This window comes from Lepus europaeus, chromosome 22 (genome assembly GCF_033115175.1).
Source record: "Lepus europaeus isolate LE1 chromosome 22, mLepTim1.pri, whole genome shotgun sequence".
NCBI lineage: Eukaryota > Metazoa > Chordata > Mammalia > Lagomorpha > Leporidae > Lepus > Lepus europaeus.
This window is the reverse complement of record NC_084848.1, coordinates 8,012,091-8,029,505: the sequence shown is the minus strand read 5'-3', so window position 1 is coordinate 8,029,505 and position 17,415 is coordinate 8,012,091. Positions and strand designations below refer to the sequence as shown.

Here is a 17,415-nt window from a genome sequence, read left to right as displayed (position 1 = left end):
AGAGAGAGAGAAAGAGCAATAAGGAGAGAAGAAGGGAGAGAGAGAATTTCCATGCCTGTTTATTGGTTCATTCCCCAGATGGCTGCAGTAGCCAACACTGGGCCAGGCCCAAAGCCAGGATCTAGGAGTTGCCTCTGGGTCTCCCATGTAGGTGGCAGGGGCCCAAGTGCTTGGGTCCACTGCTTTTCAGATACATTGGCAGTGACTTGTACCTATATTCCGATTATAGGATGCCAGCATTGCAAACAGTGGCTTAACCTGTTGCACCACAATGCGCACCCTACTATTAGTATCTTCAGAAGATTAATCTTTTTGGTTATATAATATGGATTTTAGTTTCAGACCTTCCTCAATAAAATAAATGAAATAAGGCATTGCCAAGTAGTACTTTCTGTTTGAAATATGTTATAAAAAAGTTTCCTTTGACATGTTACAGGCTCTGGAGGCATATACATCCATGTGTGTGCGTGCGTGTGTGTGTGTGTAAACTTTTTTCCCAGAGACTGCAGGACAAAGTCTGTAAACCTCTGGCTCTTCCGTTGCTCAGCATCAGGCGGATTCCAGGGATTTTTCGGTTTTCACACATGAGTTGAGTTTGTACTTCTGTCCACGAGTGGGGAGATAGGTACTTTTCTGAAAGTCAATATCCTGGATAGTCATGAGTGAACTGGATTCTAGGAGTGAAGTACAGGGCAGGCATTGTGGTACAATGGTTGAGCTGCCGCCTGGGGTGACCACATTGGAGCGCTGATTCAAGTCTTGCTGCTTGGCTCCCAATCGAGCTTCCTGGTACTGTGCACCGTGGGAGGCAGTGGATGCCGATTCAAGTGCTTGGATCCCTGCCACCCATGTGGGAGACATGGGTGGAGTTCTGAGAGCTCTTGGCTTGGCCTGGCCTGGCCCTGGCTGTCGTAGGCATTTGGGGAGTGAACCAGTAGATGGAGATGCTTGCTTTTTGTCTGTCTGTCTCTCCCTCCACGTCAAATAGATGAAAAAAAGAAGAAAGTGAGAAAATTGGGGCCAGCGCTGTGCCACAGTGGGTAAAGGCACCGGCATCCCATATAGGTGCCAGTTCAAGTCCCGGCTGCTCCTCTCCCAATCCAGCTCTCTGCTGTGACCTGGGAAAGCAGTAGAGCATGGCCCAGGTCCTTGGGCCCTTGCACCCGCATGGGTGACACAGGGGGAGACTCCTGTGTCGGATTGGCCCTGCTCTAGCCACTGGGACTATTTGGGGAGTGGACCAGTAGATGGAAGATCTTTCTGTCTGTCTCTCTCTGTAGCTCTGCCTCTCAAAAAAAAAAAAAAATTGAAATTTGAATAAAAACCTTAGAACTCACCTTGAAAGTTAGTAGTGCATTAAGTTGTCACATCTATGGAAACAGAACTGCAGGGTAAATATTGTAGGTAACCTGAAGGGGAGGGAAGGTATCAGTTCTGTTTGTGAGTGTCATCTTTCTGAGAAGTACTCCAAGTGAGTGAGCCTTAGCTGGCAGCCTAGAGACACCTTTTCTATGGAGCTCTTGATGGATGAAGTTTGCTAAAATGGTATTTGAACTGTGTTCAGCTTTAATTTTGGACAAAACTAATTTTAGGCATAATTATGTTGAAATCTAAACATAGTGTATCTATGTTACAGATTTAGAGAGACCTAGAATTTTGCTTGGTTCATACAGTAGTACCTGGAAAGAATGACAGTAAATTTGCTGTTCATCATAGATTCTGGGCTGCTTCAGCATGTTAGAGGCTTAAGGGCAGAGGAATTTCTTTTTTTATTTTTTTATTACCTAAGACAGCATTGTATACCTCTACACTATCATCTTCACATAAATCACCCTCAATCTGGAAGTTTGCTTCCAGTTTTAAAAGTAGTACATGTGCCATTGAAGGACGTTGTAAATGCGAAAAGTTTGAAGGAAAAAGAAAGCTTGTAACCCTGTCATCAGTGGTTGGTTCATTCGTTGTCTTCCTTTCTCTCTCCTCTCCTCCCTTCCTCCCAACCTCCTCTCTCCTTTTCCTTTCTCTAGTTTTTAACGAAAGACATAACCATGATCTCACTATGTAAAAATGTTCTGTGTTTTTAATACCATAACATAAAGCCTTCCATTCACTATAATTTCCACCATCACTTTCACTGGCTGATTTGAATTGCATTCTATAGAGCGCACCATGGCTTACCAAACCATTCCCTTATTCGTTGTCAGGCTGTAGATTTGCAGGGGAGGGTGCATGTCTTTGCTGTCGTAAATGGTAACGGTGCAGGGAACACGTCTGTGTGACGCTGCTTTGTAGTAATGCTGTAGGCTTACTTCATGTGCAGAGATTTTTATTAACTAGACAGATATGACCATTAAAATAAAAATGTAAATATTTCTTTTGTGTGTTTAACTATCTGAAGATACCAGTATTTTTAAAAATTAATTAATTTTAAGTTTTAAGCTTTTTATTCAGTGGGAGAAATGCATAAAAGAGAGGGAAACCTGGATTCACGCCGAGTACCAGGAGCTGGCCACGTGGAGGAGCATGCAGGCCAGGAAGTGTGGGCGGGGCCCGAAGGCATGGGGGCAGCAAGTGGGTCCAGTGCTAAAGGAAAAAGGGCCAAAGGGCTGGGCCCACCGTGCCCCAGGCCTTCAGTCCACTTCCAAAGGGGAGTGGTTAATTAGCCTGCTTGGCCGGACACCAGTATTTAAATTCTTGAAATCACTATCTTTTTTTCTCTTTAGTTACTCAATCTTTGGCTTGACCCTGACCTTCGTCTTTCATTTTTATATATATTAATACTTGCTTCTAAGTGCATAATAAATAATGTACAGTGGATATTTTAGACACTTCCTACCTTTATATTTTATATTTTCAGAATGTATCCATGTTATTATTTCTTGTCTATATACGTAACAGTTCATCGCCTAAGAAGCAGTTTTGTGAAGTAATGTTTTCAGCGATGTCCATGTGGCCATGAGTGACACTAGGTTTTGTTTGTTTTGCTTTGAAAGAGAGCTAGAGGATTGAAAGCTTACATTCTGTGCCGTATTTTGTGATTTAATTTGTTTGATTTCCATCTTAGTGTAAATTCATAATGACTAGGTAGTTTGGAATGTAAGAGAAGAAAAAACTTTTCCTAACTCTCTCAGATTGTTTTTCTGTGGTCTGCAAATGAAACAGAAAAATCCGACCTAACGCGAGAAAAGGCTTACAAGTTGCGTCGGTGTCAGTGCTTTCACCTGCACTGAGGGCTCAAAGAAAAGTGGAACTCCAGAGAAGCACTCGGGCTTCTGTATCAACACACGGTGATAGGTTGTGGGGTGACAGAGCAGGGCCGCGGGCTTCTAAGGGCTGAGGAGCTGTGTGACAGTGGCTAGGAAATGTGTGCAGGGAGCCCGCAGTAGGTGAGGGCTATCTGGTAAGGGCTGTTCTTGCAGGTGCACTTTGTCACCTCCTTCCTCTGTCTGGTGGGGTTGGGGGGCAGTGTTCTCCTCTTCCTGGTTCCGGTGGGGCCGCAGAGAGCTGCTCCTGGATCTGTTCATTCTGAGTTGCCTGCAGCTGAAAGCCATCTGTGTGCCAGAATGACGTATGTCCCTGTCCCCTTCAGGAGGAAGAGTCTCAGGCTAATCTGGCAAAAAATGGCGCGTGAAATTTTGTACAGCTTTGCTGTGTGTGAGAATGCGTTTTCTGTGATGAAGAAGTAGTAAAATATTCTAGGTTTTCTTTAAAGGATGCCTTACAGTTCTAAGAGTTAAAAAGTTGTAAACTAGGTTGTAGGTAGAGACAGCGGTGTGGTTTCTAAAACCTCCATTTTTAAAAAGATTTATTTATTGTTTATTTGGAAAGCAGAATTAGAGGGAGAGAAAGTGATCTTCCATCTAAGTGGCCCCAGCGGCTGGGGCAATGCCAGGCTGAAGCCAGGAGCCAGGAGCTTCATCTGGGTCTCCACGTGGGTGTAAGCACTTGGTTCATCTTCCACTGCTTTCCCAGGTGCATTAACAGGTACTCAAACAGGCACCCATATAGGGTGCCTGTGTCGCAGGTGGCAGCTTAACCCACTGTGCCACAGCACCAGCCCCCAAACCACCATTTTTTAAATAAACATTTTTAAAACTTTTATTTAAAACATATAAATTTTGAAAGTACAACTTTTGGATTATAGCGACTTTTCCCCCCATAACCTCTCTCCCACCCACAACCATCCCTTCTCCCACTCCCTCTACCATCCCATTCTTCATCAAGATTCATTTTCAATTATCTTTATATACAGAAGATCAACTTAGTATATACTAAGTAAAGATTTCAACAGTTTGCCGCCACACAGATAGACAAAGTATAAAGTACTGTTTGAAGACTAGTTTTACCGTTAATTCCATAGTACAACACTTTAAGGACAGGGATCCTACATGAGGAGTAAGTGTACAGTGACTCCCGTTGTTGATTTAAATTGACACTCTTATTTGTGACGTCAGTAATCACCCGAGGCTCTTGTCATGAGCTGCCAAGGCTATGGAAGCCTCTTGAGTTCACAAACTCCGACCTTATTTAGACAAGGCCATAATCAAAGTGGAAGTTCTCTTCTCCCTTCACAGAAAGGTACCTCCTTCTTTTTTTTTTTTTGACAGGCAGAGTGGACAGTGAGAGAGAGACAGAGAGAAAGGTCTTCCTTTTGCCATTGGTTCACCCTCCAATGGCCGCCGCGGTAGCGGGCTGCGGCCGGCGCACCGCGCTGTTCCGATGGCAGGAGCCAGGTGCTTATCCTGGTCTCCCATGGGGTACAGGGCCCAAGCACTTGGACCATCCTCCACTGCACTCCCTGGCCACAGCAGAGAGCTGGCCTGGAAGAGGGGCAACCGGGACAGGATCGGTGCCCCGACCGGGACTAGAACCTGGTGTGCCGGCGCCGCAAGGCGGAGGATTAGCCTGTTGAGCCACGGCGCCGGCCGGTACCTCCTTCTTTGATGGCCCCTTCTTTCTGCTGGGATCTCACTCACAGAGATCTTCCATTTAGATATATATATATTTTTTTCCACAGTGTCCTGACTTTCCATGCCTGAAATACTCTCATGGACTTTTTAGCCAGATCTGAGTGCCTTGGGGGCTGATTCTGAGGCCAGAGTGCTGTTTAGGGCATTTGCCATGCTATGAGTCTGCTGTGTATCCCGCTTCCCATGTTGGATCATTCTCTCCCTTTTAATTCTTATCAGTTATTATTAGCAGATACTAGTCTTGTTTATGTGATCCCTTTGACACTTAATCCTGTCTTTATGATCAATTATCAACTTAAACTGATCACTTTGACTAGTGAGATGGCATTGGTACATGCCACCTTAATGGGATTGATTTGGAATCCCCTGGCACGTTTCTAGCTCTACCATTAAGGGTAAGTCCGATTGAGCATGTGCTGAATTGTACATCTCCTCCCTCTCTTATTCCCACTCTTGTATTTAACAGGGATCAATTTTCAGTTAAATTTAAACACCTAAGAATAATTGTGTGTTAATTAAAGAGTTCAACCAATGGTATTAAGTAGAACAAAAAAATACTAAAGGGAATAAAATAGTAAGTTGTTCCTCGACAGTCAGGACAAGGGCTGATCAAGTCATTGATTCTCATAGTGTCTGTTTCACTTCTACAGGTTTCCTTTTAGGTGCTCAGTTAGTTGTCACAGATCAGGGAGAGCATATGATATTTATATCTTTGGGACTGGCTTATTTCACTCAGCATGATGTTTTCCAGATTCCTCCATTTTATTGCAAATGACTGGATTTCTTTTCTTTTACTCCTGTATAGTATTCTATAGAGTACATATCCCATAATTTCTTTATCCAGTCTTCTATTGACAGGCATTTAGGTTGATTCCATGTCCTAGCTATTGTGAATTGAGCTGCAGTAAACATTGAGGTGCAGACAGCTCTTTTATTTGCCAATTTAATTTCCTTTCGGTAAATTCCAAGGAGTGGGATGGCTGGGTCACATGGTAGGGCTATATTCAGGTTTCTGAGGAACCGGCAAACTGTCTTCCCTAGTGGCTTTACCAGTTTGCATTCCTACCAACAGTGGATTAGTGTGCCTTTTTCCCCATATCCTCACCAGCATCTGTTGTTAGTTGATTTCTGTTTGTGAGCCATTCTTACTGGGGTGAGGTGAAACCTCATTGTGGTTTTTATTTGCATTTCCCTGATGGCTAGTGATCCTGAACATTTTTTCATGTGTCTGTTGGCTGTTTGGATTTCCTCTTTTGAAAAATGTCTATTTAGGTCGTTGGCCCATCTCTTAAGTGGGTTGAATAAACATTCATTTATTTATCTGAAAGACAGAGTTACAGAGAGAGGGAGAGGGAGGGGGGGGAGAGAGAGAGAGAGAGAGAGAGAAAGATTTTCCATCTGCTAGCTCCCACCCCAGCCACTGGGGCTTATAAAAGTTCTTTTGATGGTGTTTTAATGGTCAGTGTTCCTGTCTTGTCTGTTTTCCCCTTTTGTTTACATGGGACTTTTGGAAGTTGAGCATTTTGGGCTTCATGAGAGTAGTGATGAAATCTGGACATGCTGTTAGTAGAACTAATAGACTCTGTGGCACGAGATAAAATGGGTGAGTTGGAAGTTTTCTTTGACCAGTGTTGAAATCTCCCTGGAGCATTCTAGCTGCCTTTGGGCTTCAGATGGCAGGGCTGGCTGCCTCTCGCCAGGCTCTGCAGGGCCGCAGCCTCACTAATGCATGTAGCTACTCTGTGGGTTAAGCTTGTCAGCGGGCCTGAGTGTTTTGTAGCACATCTATTTCAAAGTTACTTTATGTTTTGCTTTTTAAATATTATTTTTAAAGATTTTATTTATTTATTTATTTGAGAGGTAGAGTTACAGACCGTGAGAAGGAGAGACAGAGAAAGGTCTTCCATCCATTGGTTCACTCCCCAAATGGCCACAACAGCCAGAACTCTGCAGATCTGAAGCCAGGAGCCAGGAGCTTCCTCCAGGTCTCCCACGTGGATACAGAGTCCCAAGCTCCTGGGCCATCTTCTGCTGCTTTCCTAGGCCATAGCAGAGAGCTGGATCAGAAGAGGAGCAGCAGGGACTAGAACTGGTGCCTATATGGGCTGCCGGTGCCGCAGGCAGAGGCTTAACCTGTTGCACCGCAGCACTGGCTCCCTTTTTAAATATTTTTAAAATTTATTTTTATTTGAACTCAATCCAGGTCTTCCATGTGGGCCGCAGGGACCCAAGTACTTGGGCCATCATCTGCTGCCCCTGGGTGTGCATTAGCCAGAGCTGGAATTGGAAGTGGAACCAGGACTCAAACCAGATATTCCCATATGGGGTATTGGCATTCCAAGTGGCATCTTAACTGCTATGCTGAGTGCCAGCCCCATATTTCAGAGTTATTTTAAAGGGACCTATGGGCTGGATTTTGTAAGTTTGTAATTTAAGTCATGGTCATCAGTTAAAATTAGAAAGTGACTTATTGGTTTTGTGTGTGCAGTATAAAATAAATTGCCGTTGCACTTGGCATGGTGTCATTCTAATATCTGTGTAGAGTTGTCTAGGTAAATAATTTGGGTAACTAAGTGATGATCTTGTAACAGCTGAGTCACACTGAATTTTAAAGGGTTGCAGCTCCCTCCCTCCCTTCAGTTGTGTTAGATAATGTAATTTTTTAAAGGGCAGGTCTTTCAGGTGTGTATGGTCATCTTGTCTCCTAACAGACACCCAGATCATTTTATGAGGGATCTTATCCTTCTAAGTTGCATATGAAAATTTTATCAAGTAGCATATTTTTTATTGTTGGTGTTAACAAATGAGTTGTCTCTTCTAAAATACTCTCTCTGATTGCTTTTAGGTTACCTAGGGTATGAATTAATACAGACTTGGAAACTGAAAGAACTTAGAATCAGCATTTTGAGGTAAATATGTATATTCTAAAGTAGTGTTAAGGTTGCGTCATTCTGCTTTGTTTACATCTTAGGAAAACACATTTATTTATATGAAGTGAGGAAGTGTGCCCTCTCTGGGAGTGCAGAGCCCACAGCCCGGGTTCCTCCCAGCTGGCGAGTGTGGGGCCTTGCAGTGAGCCCCGGGCATATCCGCAGCGTGGTGGCAGACCTGCCGGAATCCACGTGTGTTGGTTACAGCTTTGCTGTGGCAACAGCCGGTGCTGTCTTAGCTTTTGACTGATAGTCTCTTGAAGGAGAGCCACCCAAATTCAGTTTCTTCTCGACATTGTTGAATGTGTTCTTGAAGTCTTTTATTCATAAACACATCCTAAAAGAGTCGATAGTGTAGATTTTACCGTTCTTTGAACTTGTGCTTTCAATTTTCTTTTGGGAAAGTGGAGTTGCTCATGGGTTTCATCCGTGTAGGAAAGGCTGACCACCAGGGTGTGTTGCTGTCTCAGCCAAGTACCTCTTCTGGTGACCATCTTCATTTCTGTTGAATATGAAGTTCTAGGAAGTGACACATAATTATTTTTAATTTTTCTATAATCTCTAAAGTGCTGTCTTTGGATTTTATTTTCTTTGTTTGAATTCCTTGTGTTCATTTTGAAATCTTTTCTTGAATTTTTCTCTAGTTTTTTGTTGCCCCCAGATCTCTGGGAGTTAGGCATGCTATTGTTGCAGCTCCTTCTCTCATTCCTTGTTTTAGGATGAGACTTGGTACCCTAAAATAACTCAAGGGTCTTTTCTTGAAGGTCTAATATAATAAAATAATGGCCGTTTGTTCACTTGTCGTGTCACAGGTCTCTCTTGTATGTGTGTCTGTGTTCCGTTTACAGGAATCTTAAACGTGGCTGTTTTTGCATTTATTTTTAGAGCAGAAGCTCGCGCATGCTGTGATTTTCCAATAAACTGCTCTCACAATGTCAAAATGCAATTCAGACAGGAGCAACCCAGAGGTCTCAGACATTAAAACGGTAAATCTGTGATTGATCGAAACTGTGTGGAAAGAGGAAGAGAGCGTGTATTTTACTTAGATATTTCTAAGTTAGTAATAGATACAGGTTATGAAACAGCCTCTCCAGTGTCACAAATATCAACTGTTTGAATAGAAGTTTAAAATCTGTAGTTGTAAAATAGTCACATCGGGTTATTTTTTGGCCATGCCAAAGTCGTTAATGATTGTTCCTCCATGAAACTGTAGAATGTTTACTTACCAGTAAAGATTCAGAGGTTTTTGTTATGGCCAAGTTTAAACATCCCGAAGAAAGCAAAAACTGGCAAAATTATAGGGATTTCTGTTTGCACGCTATTAGATTGCCCATTGAGTTTTTGAATCTTGGATTTGATTTCCCTAAGTAGAAAGTACATTATCAGGGCCAGCCTCTGTGTATTAAATGAATGAAAATTAACTTAAATATTATGGCCTTATGGGAAATATAACTGGGAGGATTCAATTGCTGTCCTCCATTTCCTTGTAAGTCCTGTCTCTGCACCCACCCTTCAGGGCTGGTAGGAGGGGGCTAGATGTGCATTTCCAAACCAGATGGAAATTATCTGCAACTATCCATGGTGCTATTGTTCTTCTGTTGTGTGAACTCCATGAATCTCTGAATCATAAATATTTATCAAAAGTTTACTGAAATAAATGTGAAACATTATAGTAGGAAATTTAAGAGGTACCATGAACAAGGCTCACATCTTGTTCCTGTGGAGAGTGTGTCCAGGGAGAGTAGGCTGTCGGGGGGGGCGGGGGTGTCTGTTATGTGAGTGTATGTAACATGTAAATTATGAAAGCACATAGAAGCTGTTGAAAGGTCTTTATGTCACTCAGGTGGACACTGTTTTCATGTCACAGACTTGCATTGTTTGTTTACTGTGTCCTGGGCATGGCTCTGTATAGTGAGTGATAAAGCAAGAGTAAGACTAACAGTTGGCCGGCGCCGTGGCTCAACAGGCTAATCCTCCGCTTTGCGGCGCTGGCACACTGGGTTCTAGTCCCGGTCGGGGCGCCGGATTCTGTCCTGGTTGCTCCTCTTCCAGTCCAGCTCTCTGCTATGGCCCGGGAGGGCAGTGGAGGATGGCCCAAGTGCTTGGGCCCTGCACCCCATGGGAGACCAGGATAAGCACCTGGCTCCTGCCTTCGGATCAGCGCGGTACGCCAGCCGCAGCGCGCTGGCTGCGGCGGCCATTGGAGGGTGAACCAACGGCAAAAGGAAGACCTTTCTCTCTGTCTCTCTCTCTCTCACTGTCCACTCTGCCTGTCAAAAAAAAAAAAAAAAAAAAAAAAAAGACTAACAGTTGTAAACTGGTGCTGTGGTGTAGTGGGCTAAGCTTCCGTCTGCAGTGCCGGCATCCCCTATGTGTGCTGGTTCAAGTTCCGGCTGCTCCTTTTCTGATCCAGCTCTCTGCTATGGCCTGGGAAGGCAGCGGGGGATGGAACGTGCTTGGGACTCTGTGTCGGGTCCTGGGAGGGAGCTCCTGGCTCCTGGCTTAGGATCTGTCGGCTGCGGCCTTTGGGGAGTGAGCCAGCAGATGGAAGACCTCTCTCTGCCTCTCCCTCTGTCTGTAATTCTACCTCTCAAATAAATAAATAAATACAATAAAAAAAATAGACAAACAGTTGTTCAAGGAAATCCTAGTCTAATTGAACATATTTAAGTGATAATAGAGATTTAAAATAAATGATCTGAGTAAGAATTCTTTTAAAATGACAGAAGCACACTTTAGCCTGTGGATTAGATAGGATTCCCAAAGCCTGTGTAGTATCATTATTTGGAGTGGTTGAGTGGAGTGTGTAGCGGTCAGATTAAAATGCAGGATTCAATACTTCAGCTGGTCGGTTAGGGGCTGTTGGGCATCCAGCCCACAGAGATTAATCTTTGTGGAAATGGATGGGGCATGGTGTGAGGCAGAGCCGGGACACTGCTCCAAGTGGGCGAGTGATCTGAGCGGGAGGGTGGGGGTGGCAGAGGATAGGCAGTGATGGGCAGGGCATCGTCTGGGGCCAGATGTCGCAGAGGGCGCCTTGGTTGGTTTCCTATTTTAATAGATCCAGTTTCTTTTCTGCAGATTCCTTGATAGTTGGCTTTATTTTCTTGCACATTGTTCTTCGTGAAAGCTAAGAGCCCTCCTGTGTGGTGGTTGCACGTTTCGCTTCTGCTTACTCCACTTGGATAATTCTTTTCGTGATGTGGTTGGTCTGCTCTCGCTCAGTTGGAGCCTGGATGCTGACGAGTGTGTACCTTCCATTTCACTGTTGTTCGGGGTTCACATTTATTCCCAAGTTGATCCTTGGAAAGCTCCACCTATCCTTTTTTCAAACTTCGCCCAAGTTGTGCGTGAGATGGGGAAGTTTATGAGAACTTTGATTTCTGAGGGAAAAAAATGAGCTGTGACGGGGATGCCAGGAAGCAGCGTGGAAGGCGAGTGAACGTCCCGCCTCCCTGCGGAGCCCTCCACCTGCTGGCTTGTGGGTGCGGGGTCGCCGCGGGGTGAAGCTCTGGAGGTGAGGCTGTGCAGGAGGAACAGTGGGGGTGGGGCCGCTTTCCAGCTGAGGTTTGTCCTCTGGGGTCTTGGCCTGGCTTCCCTGGCCTGTCTGTCTTCCTTTGTGGTCTTCCTCTTGTTTTCAAACAGAATTTCTTCCCTCCCTTGGTTTACTAAAGAGGGAAAACTGTCCAGATGTTCCCCAATTTGATTGTTTCTGAAACAAGTATTTATTCTTGGCAGTTTTTAAAAGTATTTACTGACACCAAAAAGTGGGAAAACACAGCTCATCAAGACGAATAAGGAGCTTTCTGATCTCAGCGGTTCTCAGGAGCGTCCAGGTGGTGGCGTCGCCGTGGCTCGGAGTGGGCGGCGCTGGAGGCCTCCTGACTGCAGACAGCTCTGCGCCCCTGTGCCCTGCACACCCTGCTCCTCCCTGCCCGCTTCTCTAACTTCCTTCTGTTCTGTTCTGTTTAGGTTCCTTTTTCTCCTCTTTGTTTACTGATACATTTTTATTTACCTCTTTTCCTTTTGTTTGAAAGGCAGAGAGACAGAGCTTCCATCTGCTGGTTCACTCTCCAATGCCTGCCCCAGCCGGTGCTAGGCCAAGCCCAGAGCCAGGAACTGCATCTGGGTCTCCCGTGTAGACAGCAGAGATCCATCCTTTGATCCATGCAATCATCACCCGCTGCCTCCCAGGGTACTGGGAGGGGAGCCGGGACCCAACTCAGGCACTCCCCTGTGGGATGTGGGCGACCGAAGTGGTGAGAACTACCTAGGCCTTTACCAGAAGCAAGGCATGGTGGTTTAGAGGATCATTTGTTTGCCTTTATTCAGCAGTCAGACAGTTCAGCTCAAGCTGGCTTGGACAGTAGGGGTTTAATTATTGGCTCATGTCGTTGGAAAGTCTGGAGTGAGTCTGGGTTTAGGAAGGGCCCACTTTACTTCTGCTGTCTGCAGTGCTGCTTTTATCCTGGGCCGGGCCTTTGGGAGTAGGGTCGTTTCAGCAGCAGGTCGGCTTGATAATTTCCTTAGCCATGTTCAGAGGGAAGCAGAGTTTCTAGTCTCAGCCATCAATCAAAGTGCTAAACTTTGCTGTTGGGTTAGCATGAACCTGTTCCCTTTGCGAAGGGTGGTTGTGTGCCCACGGGCTACTCTGGGTGGCGGGCAGATGGCAGACAGTAAGCTCAGAAACTGGAGCCTTGGTGGCTTCAGTGAGCTGCTCTGGACTGAGACCAAGCAAGCTTGGACGAGTGCAGTGTGGACATTGGAGACAGCGGAGTCAGCCGGCATCGTGCCCTGAGAACATAAGGAGGGAGGTAGTCACCTGTAGTTGAGCAGAGATTTTTGCTGCAGAACACGAACAGGACAGACTGTGTGCGTCACCGTCTTGCCCGCTTGCTGCGTTGGCTGTACACACCTGCATGTGCGCTCTTTGCGGACGAGCTCCTTGCCCCATGGCCTCTCACCGCTGGGACTCGCTGTGTAAGGCCCAGGAAGAAAGATCCTTTTCTTACCACAGTGCAGTCGTTAAGCAGGGAGTTTAATCGGCAATTTAAACACAGCCTGCGTAAGCAGATTCATACAGGCAGAGGGTGGCATGGTGGTTACTGGGGGCAGGGGGAGGGGGAGCTGTTGGTCAGAGGCTCCGCCCCTTCTGTTTTGTAGATGAGTAAGTTCTGGGTCTAAGGTGCAGCATGAGGCCTTAAAGGTGGTGCTGTATTGTACACATGTGTTTAGTGCTAAGAGTCATCTCAAGTGTTCTCACCACACTGCAAACAGGTGAGGAGTTGGCTGTGTGAGTTAGTTGACCATGGCCTGAGGTCACGGTGTACGTGGCAGCAGGCTGTGTGCCTTCTCAGAGCCAGTTTCAGTTTAAACGCGGGTCCTTTGTTCTCGTCTCTTCCGTCACGCCTGAGATCAGGAATTGCATTTAGTTGTTGGGTTTCTTTGTAGCCTTCTTTAATCTGGAAACGTCAGAGTTTTTCTCTGTGTTTTAAGATATTGACATTTTGAAATGTAGTCCCCTCCTCCCCTTTCAGAAATAAAGTCATTTTTAGACTTTTCCGGAGCTACTAGTTATTACCTTGATTATCCCCATGAAAGGAGATGGTGACAGATGGGGAGCACGGGCTGCTGGTGCCTGGTGTGTCTGGCTTCTGGAGGTGGGGAACAGGTTGGTACATCACTGCCTGCTTGCTCCTTCTGCCCACCACCAGGGTCAGGCTTGTTCCCTGATGGCTCCCAGCATGTGGTGAAAAGTGAGGGAGAGGGCTAAGGGTGAATAGTCCTGCGTAGCAAGCAGCTTGCCGTCGTGTGGAAGTGTGGTGGCGTCGTGAGAATGGTAGCCAGTGCCAGTGCCTGCAGATCTTAGCGGAGGCCCTCAGAGAGGAAGCTAAGTGAAATACATTTCCACGTGGGCTTCGTGGCAACTCTGTTGAGAAAATCCTGAAGGCCTGAGCAGCCAGGAAGGATGATGTTGGGGTGGGGAAGGGCCTGGCCGTTGGGGCCTTGGTCCTGAACAGAGCAAACAGGTCATTTCCCAGGCAGAGCGTGGCTCTCTCTGATGCAGGGAGGCCGTGGCTCGATGGTTTCGGCTGAAGTGCTGCGTTGCGCTATGCTGGCGGCCATCCTCCAGGAAGGAGGGTGAGAACGGCCGTGTGCTCTGCTCCGTGCCTCTGTGCTGAGGTCCCCGGCCCCTGCCGCAGTGTGGCCTGCACCCTGCACTGGAGATAGCACTACAGGTGGAATGTCCAAACTGTGCACAAAACAGACTACACTGGAGACTTCCTGCTGGGTTCCGCGCACATGAGGAGATGCGCTGGAGTCTGCAGTTCAGAGGGAATGGAATGGACACTTAAAGTAGTGCGAGGGTTAGTGCGAGCACCTTCTCCAGCAGTGGGCTTGGATTCACTAACCCTCTGCAGGTTAGGAACTACTGTATGTAGTTGAATTTATCTGTGGGAAAACCTTTATTGAAGTACAGGAGAGTGCTGGGAAACCATGAAAAACATGTTATGGAACTCTGTGCTTTGTTTTGTCTAGATGCGTGTTGAAATAGTTGGCGACCTGTACAATTGTGATCAGTTGTCAACTGAGAAAAACAGCTGTGTTCCTGGTCTTCTATCTTTTTTTGGTAATTGTTCATGATCTTTTACTGAAATGAGAATTTTGGCTGGCATTTGAATTTTTCTTATGGTACAAGCACAGTGCTAAATACCTTCCATGCATTGTGTCATTAATGTATCAATAAAAATGTCGGAATTTGGGAAGATCATTTGAGATAGACTTCTGTATATATTTATATATTTTATATAGAGAGATTGAACATCACTAATTGGAAAATCCAGAATTCAAGTTGGACATCTGGAATGTTCCAGAATCCAGAGCTTTTTGAGCACCTCAACACATCGTGGACTTGGGAACATTTTGGATTTCTGATTTTTGAGTTAGAGGCAGTGAACTGATAAAGTCTAAGCAGATATTCCCAAATCCTCAACACTCCCAAACCTGGAACACTGTGGTCCCAGTCATGTCACATGGAATATCAGGGATATGCAGCCTGTATACATACATGTTAACAGGGTGCCATACTGTGCGTATTTTCTTTTAAAGGTATACTATGGGCACTGTTCTATGTGAGTACATATATAGGTATTTTACTCTTAATGGATTCAGAGTATTTCGTTGTATAGCTAAACTACACAGTGTTTAGCTTATTTTTTAATTAACAGATGTGTAGTTATTTCTTGTTTCCAAGTGGCAGTCTAGCAACAAATACTGCTGTACTGAATTTCTGTACACTTGTGTTCCTTTTAGGCAAGTTCCTAGGTGTGGAGTTGCTGCGTCAGGTAAAGAAGGCTTGGCTTGGACACTGATCCTCTTAGACCCAGGCAAAGCTAAAAGGACTGTAGGAAGAGTCTGGAAAGGCCCCGGGCATGGTGCTCTGAGGTTCCTCTGGTTTCCTGCTTTCTTTTGTTTTACCCCTGCATGGTTGTGTAATGGTATTCTTTTTCCTTTTGTAGTCAGCTGTGCTAGAACAAAAATGCAATGAGAGAAACACTGGATGAATGAAAAGCCCTGCTTTGCAGCCCCTCAGCATGGCAGGCCTGCAGCTCCTGACCCCTGCTTCCTCACCAATGGGTCCTTTCTTTGGACTGCCATGGCAACAAGAGGCGATTCATGATAACATTTATACGCCAAGAAAATATCAGGTACTAATGAGAACACTAAGACTGGAGCATTTTTCACTAAAATGGAATAAATTAGCATATAGTTGACATAACTTATAAAACTCATTTACCCTGTCAAGCCTCCTCCTTCTGATTAATTTTCTCAATCAGAAAGACTTTGTTCTTGAGAGTCCTTTTCTTTTCTAACATCTGCTGGGTAATTGATTTGATAGTCCTATTTGTGAAGTCCCATATTTTTTTTTCCTTCCTCTGAAAACCTTGATATTCCTTAATGTCCATTTGAGTGTGCTTGTTCTAAAGAGCTGGGTAGGAATTGAGATTGGTTTGAAAATGCTCAACCCTGAGCTGGCAGAACCTCGGTTACTGTGACTGTAGTCGTTCATGGTATTCTAGAGAAGTCTTCTTTGCAAAATCACTCTCACACAGACATTTAAATGCCACCTCAATGTGCATTTACAGCATAGCTGTATGTAATTGGTGTTTTTTCCTCTTATTGTTATATAAAGATGTGGACAGTGTGGTGTTTTTTGATCTTGTGTTTGGCAGATTTATTGGAGGAAAATTTTAAGAAACAGTGAAATTCCCCGATTTAAAAACAAAATCCAGTTTTCTAAATTTTGCCCACAGGTCAGAAGTGCATAACCTTTCTTTCCGCTGCGTCTCCAGGTTGAACTGCTGGAAGCAGCTCTGGATCGTAACACCATCGTGTGTTTGAACACTGGCTCAGGGAAGACGTTCATCGCAGTGCTGCTCACTAAAGAGCTGTCCTATCAGATCAGGGGGGACTTCCACGGAGATGGAAAGAGGACGGTGTTCTTGGTCAACTCTGGTAAGAAGAGCCTGTCTTAGCACGTTGGACGAGGGTTATGTGTGAGCTTTGTGTTTAGTATCTCTGGGTATTCAGTTGAATTGTGAACGTGAAGAGAGCTCGCAAAGGTGCCTGTGGAGGCCGTGCCAGCAGGAATACTGTTTTGTCTTGCTCGTCACTGAGAGTCTCTCTGAAATGTCCTGATGCTGCATGTCTGCTGAGTGTTACTCTTGGAGCATACTCCAGTCTGTCTCCGTTACTTTTGTTTTTGACACGTTAACATCAGAGTATGTCATAAGATGCTTGGCTAGGAGACGGGGAACTTTGTTATAACACCTGTGGAGAGGAAGGTACGATTGTTGTATGTTTGGGATTACATGTCAGAATCAGAAAGGGGAACTGTGAGCTCACTGATGGCGTCCTGAGAGAACCGTGTCACCCGTCCTGTGTCGGACAGTCTCGCCGTGGCTGTGTACTCTGTGTGAGACGCTCTTCTTTCTTGGTGACGTGGCCTGGTTCTAGCGACGCGAGCTGGGCAGGTGGGCCTGCAGTCTACTACACTCCATCGAGGAGGAACAGCCTGAGGGGAGGGAGCAGGTGCAGGGTTCTCTGGGGCAGCGACAGCAGGTGAGGTGGTGAGACGCTAAGAGCTTTTTGGATTATAACCTTGAAACTGTGATTTTTAATTGGCTATTTAAAAACTTGGTGGTTAGGTAGAGTATGCACTAGCAATTTCGGTAAGCGTCTTAGTCATTAGCAGGACAGAGTTACTGAGCTAAGATTTCTCATACTTACATGGAGTATTGTGTTTGTGTGCAGCAAACCAGGTTGCTCAGCAAGTGTCAGCTGTCAGAACTCATTCAGACCTCAAGGTCGGGGAGTACTCAGACCTAGAAGTAAATGCGTCCTGGACGAAGGAGAGATGGAACCAAGAGTTTGCTAAGCACCAGGTAAGGCTTGTAGAGACGTTTTACTTTATAAATCCTATGAGTCCTTGATCTGTCTGTCTGAGAGGATGACCA

At 45.4% G+C, this 17,415-nt stretch overlaps 1 protein-coding gene across 6 annotated transcripts in view; it reads left to right on the top strand.

Moving 5' to 3' along the window:
• DICER1 (dicer 1, ribonuclease III) overlaps nt 1-17,415 on the top strand; it is a 71,427-nt gene that overhangs the window by 8,742 nt on the left and 45,270 nt on the right. For 4 of the 6 annotated variants that reach the window (XR_009864830.1, XM_062181739.1, XM_062181736.1 and 1 more), the window contains exons 2-7: nt 7,813-7,876; nt 8,783-8,883; nt 14,438-14,528; nt 15,418-15,606; nt 16,252-16,414; nt 17,213-17,343. Coding sequence is in view for 5 of the 6 variants with exons in the window: in XM_062181739.1 (XP_062037723.1) it covers nt 15,463-15,606; nt 16,252-16,414; nt 17,213-17,343 (438 nt within the window). In the remaining variant the exon portion in view is untranslated. The remainder of the gene's footprint in view (nt 1-7,812; nt 7,877-8,782; nt 8,884-14,437; nt 14,529-15,417; nt 15,607-16,251; nt 16,415-17,212; nt 17,344-17,415) is intronic. The other 2 variants (XM_062181737.1, XM_062181738.1) reach the window with 2 other exon arrangements.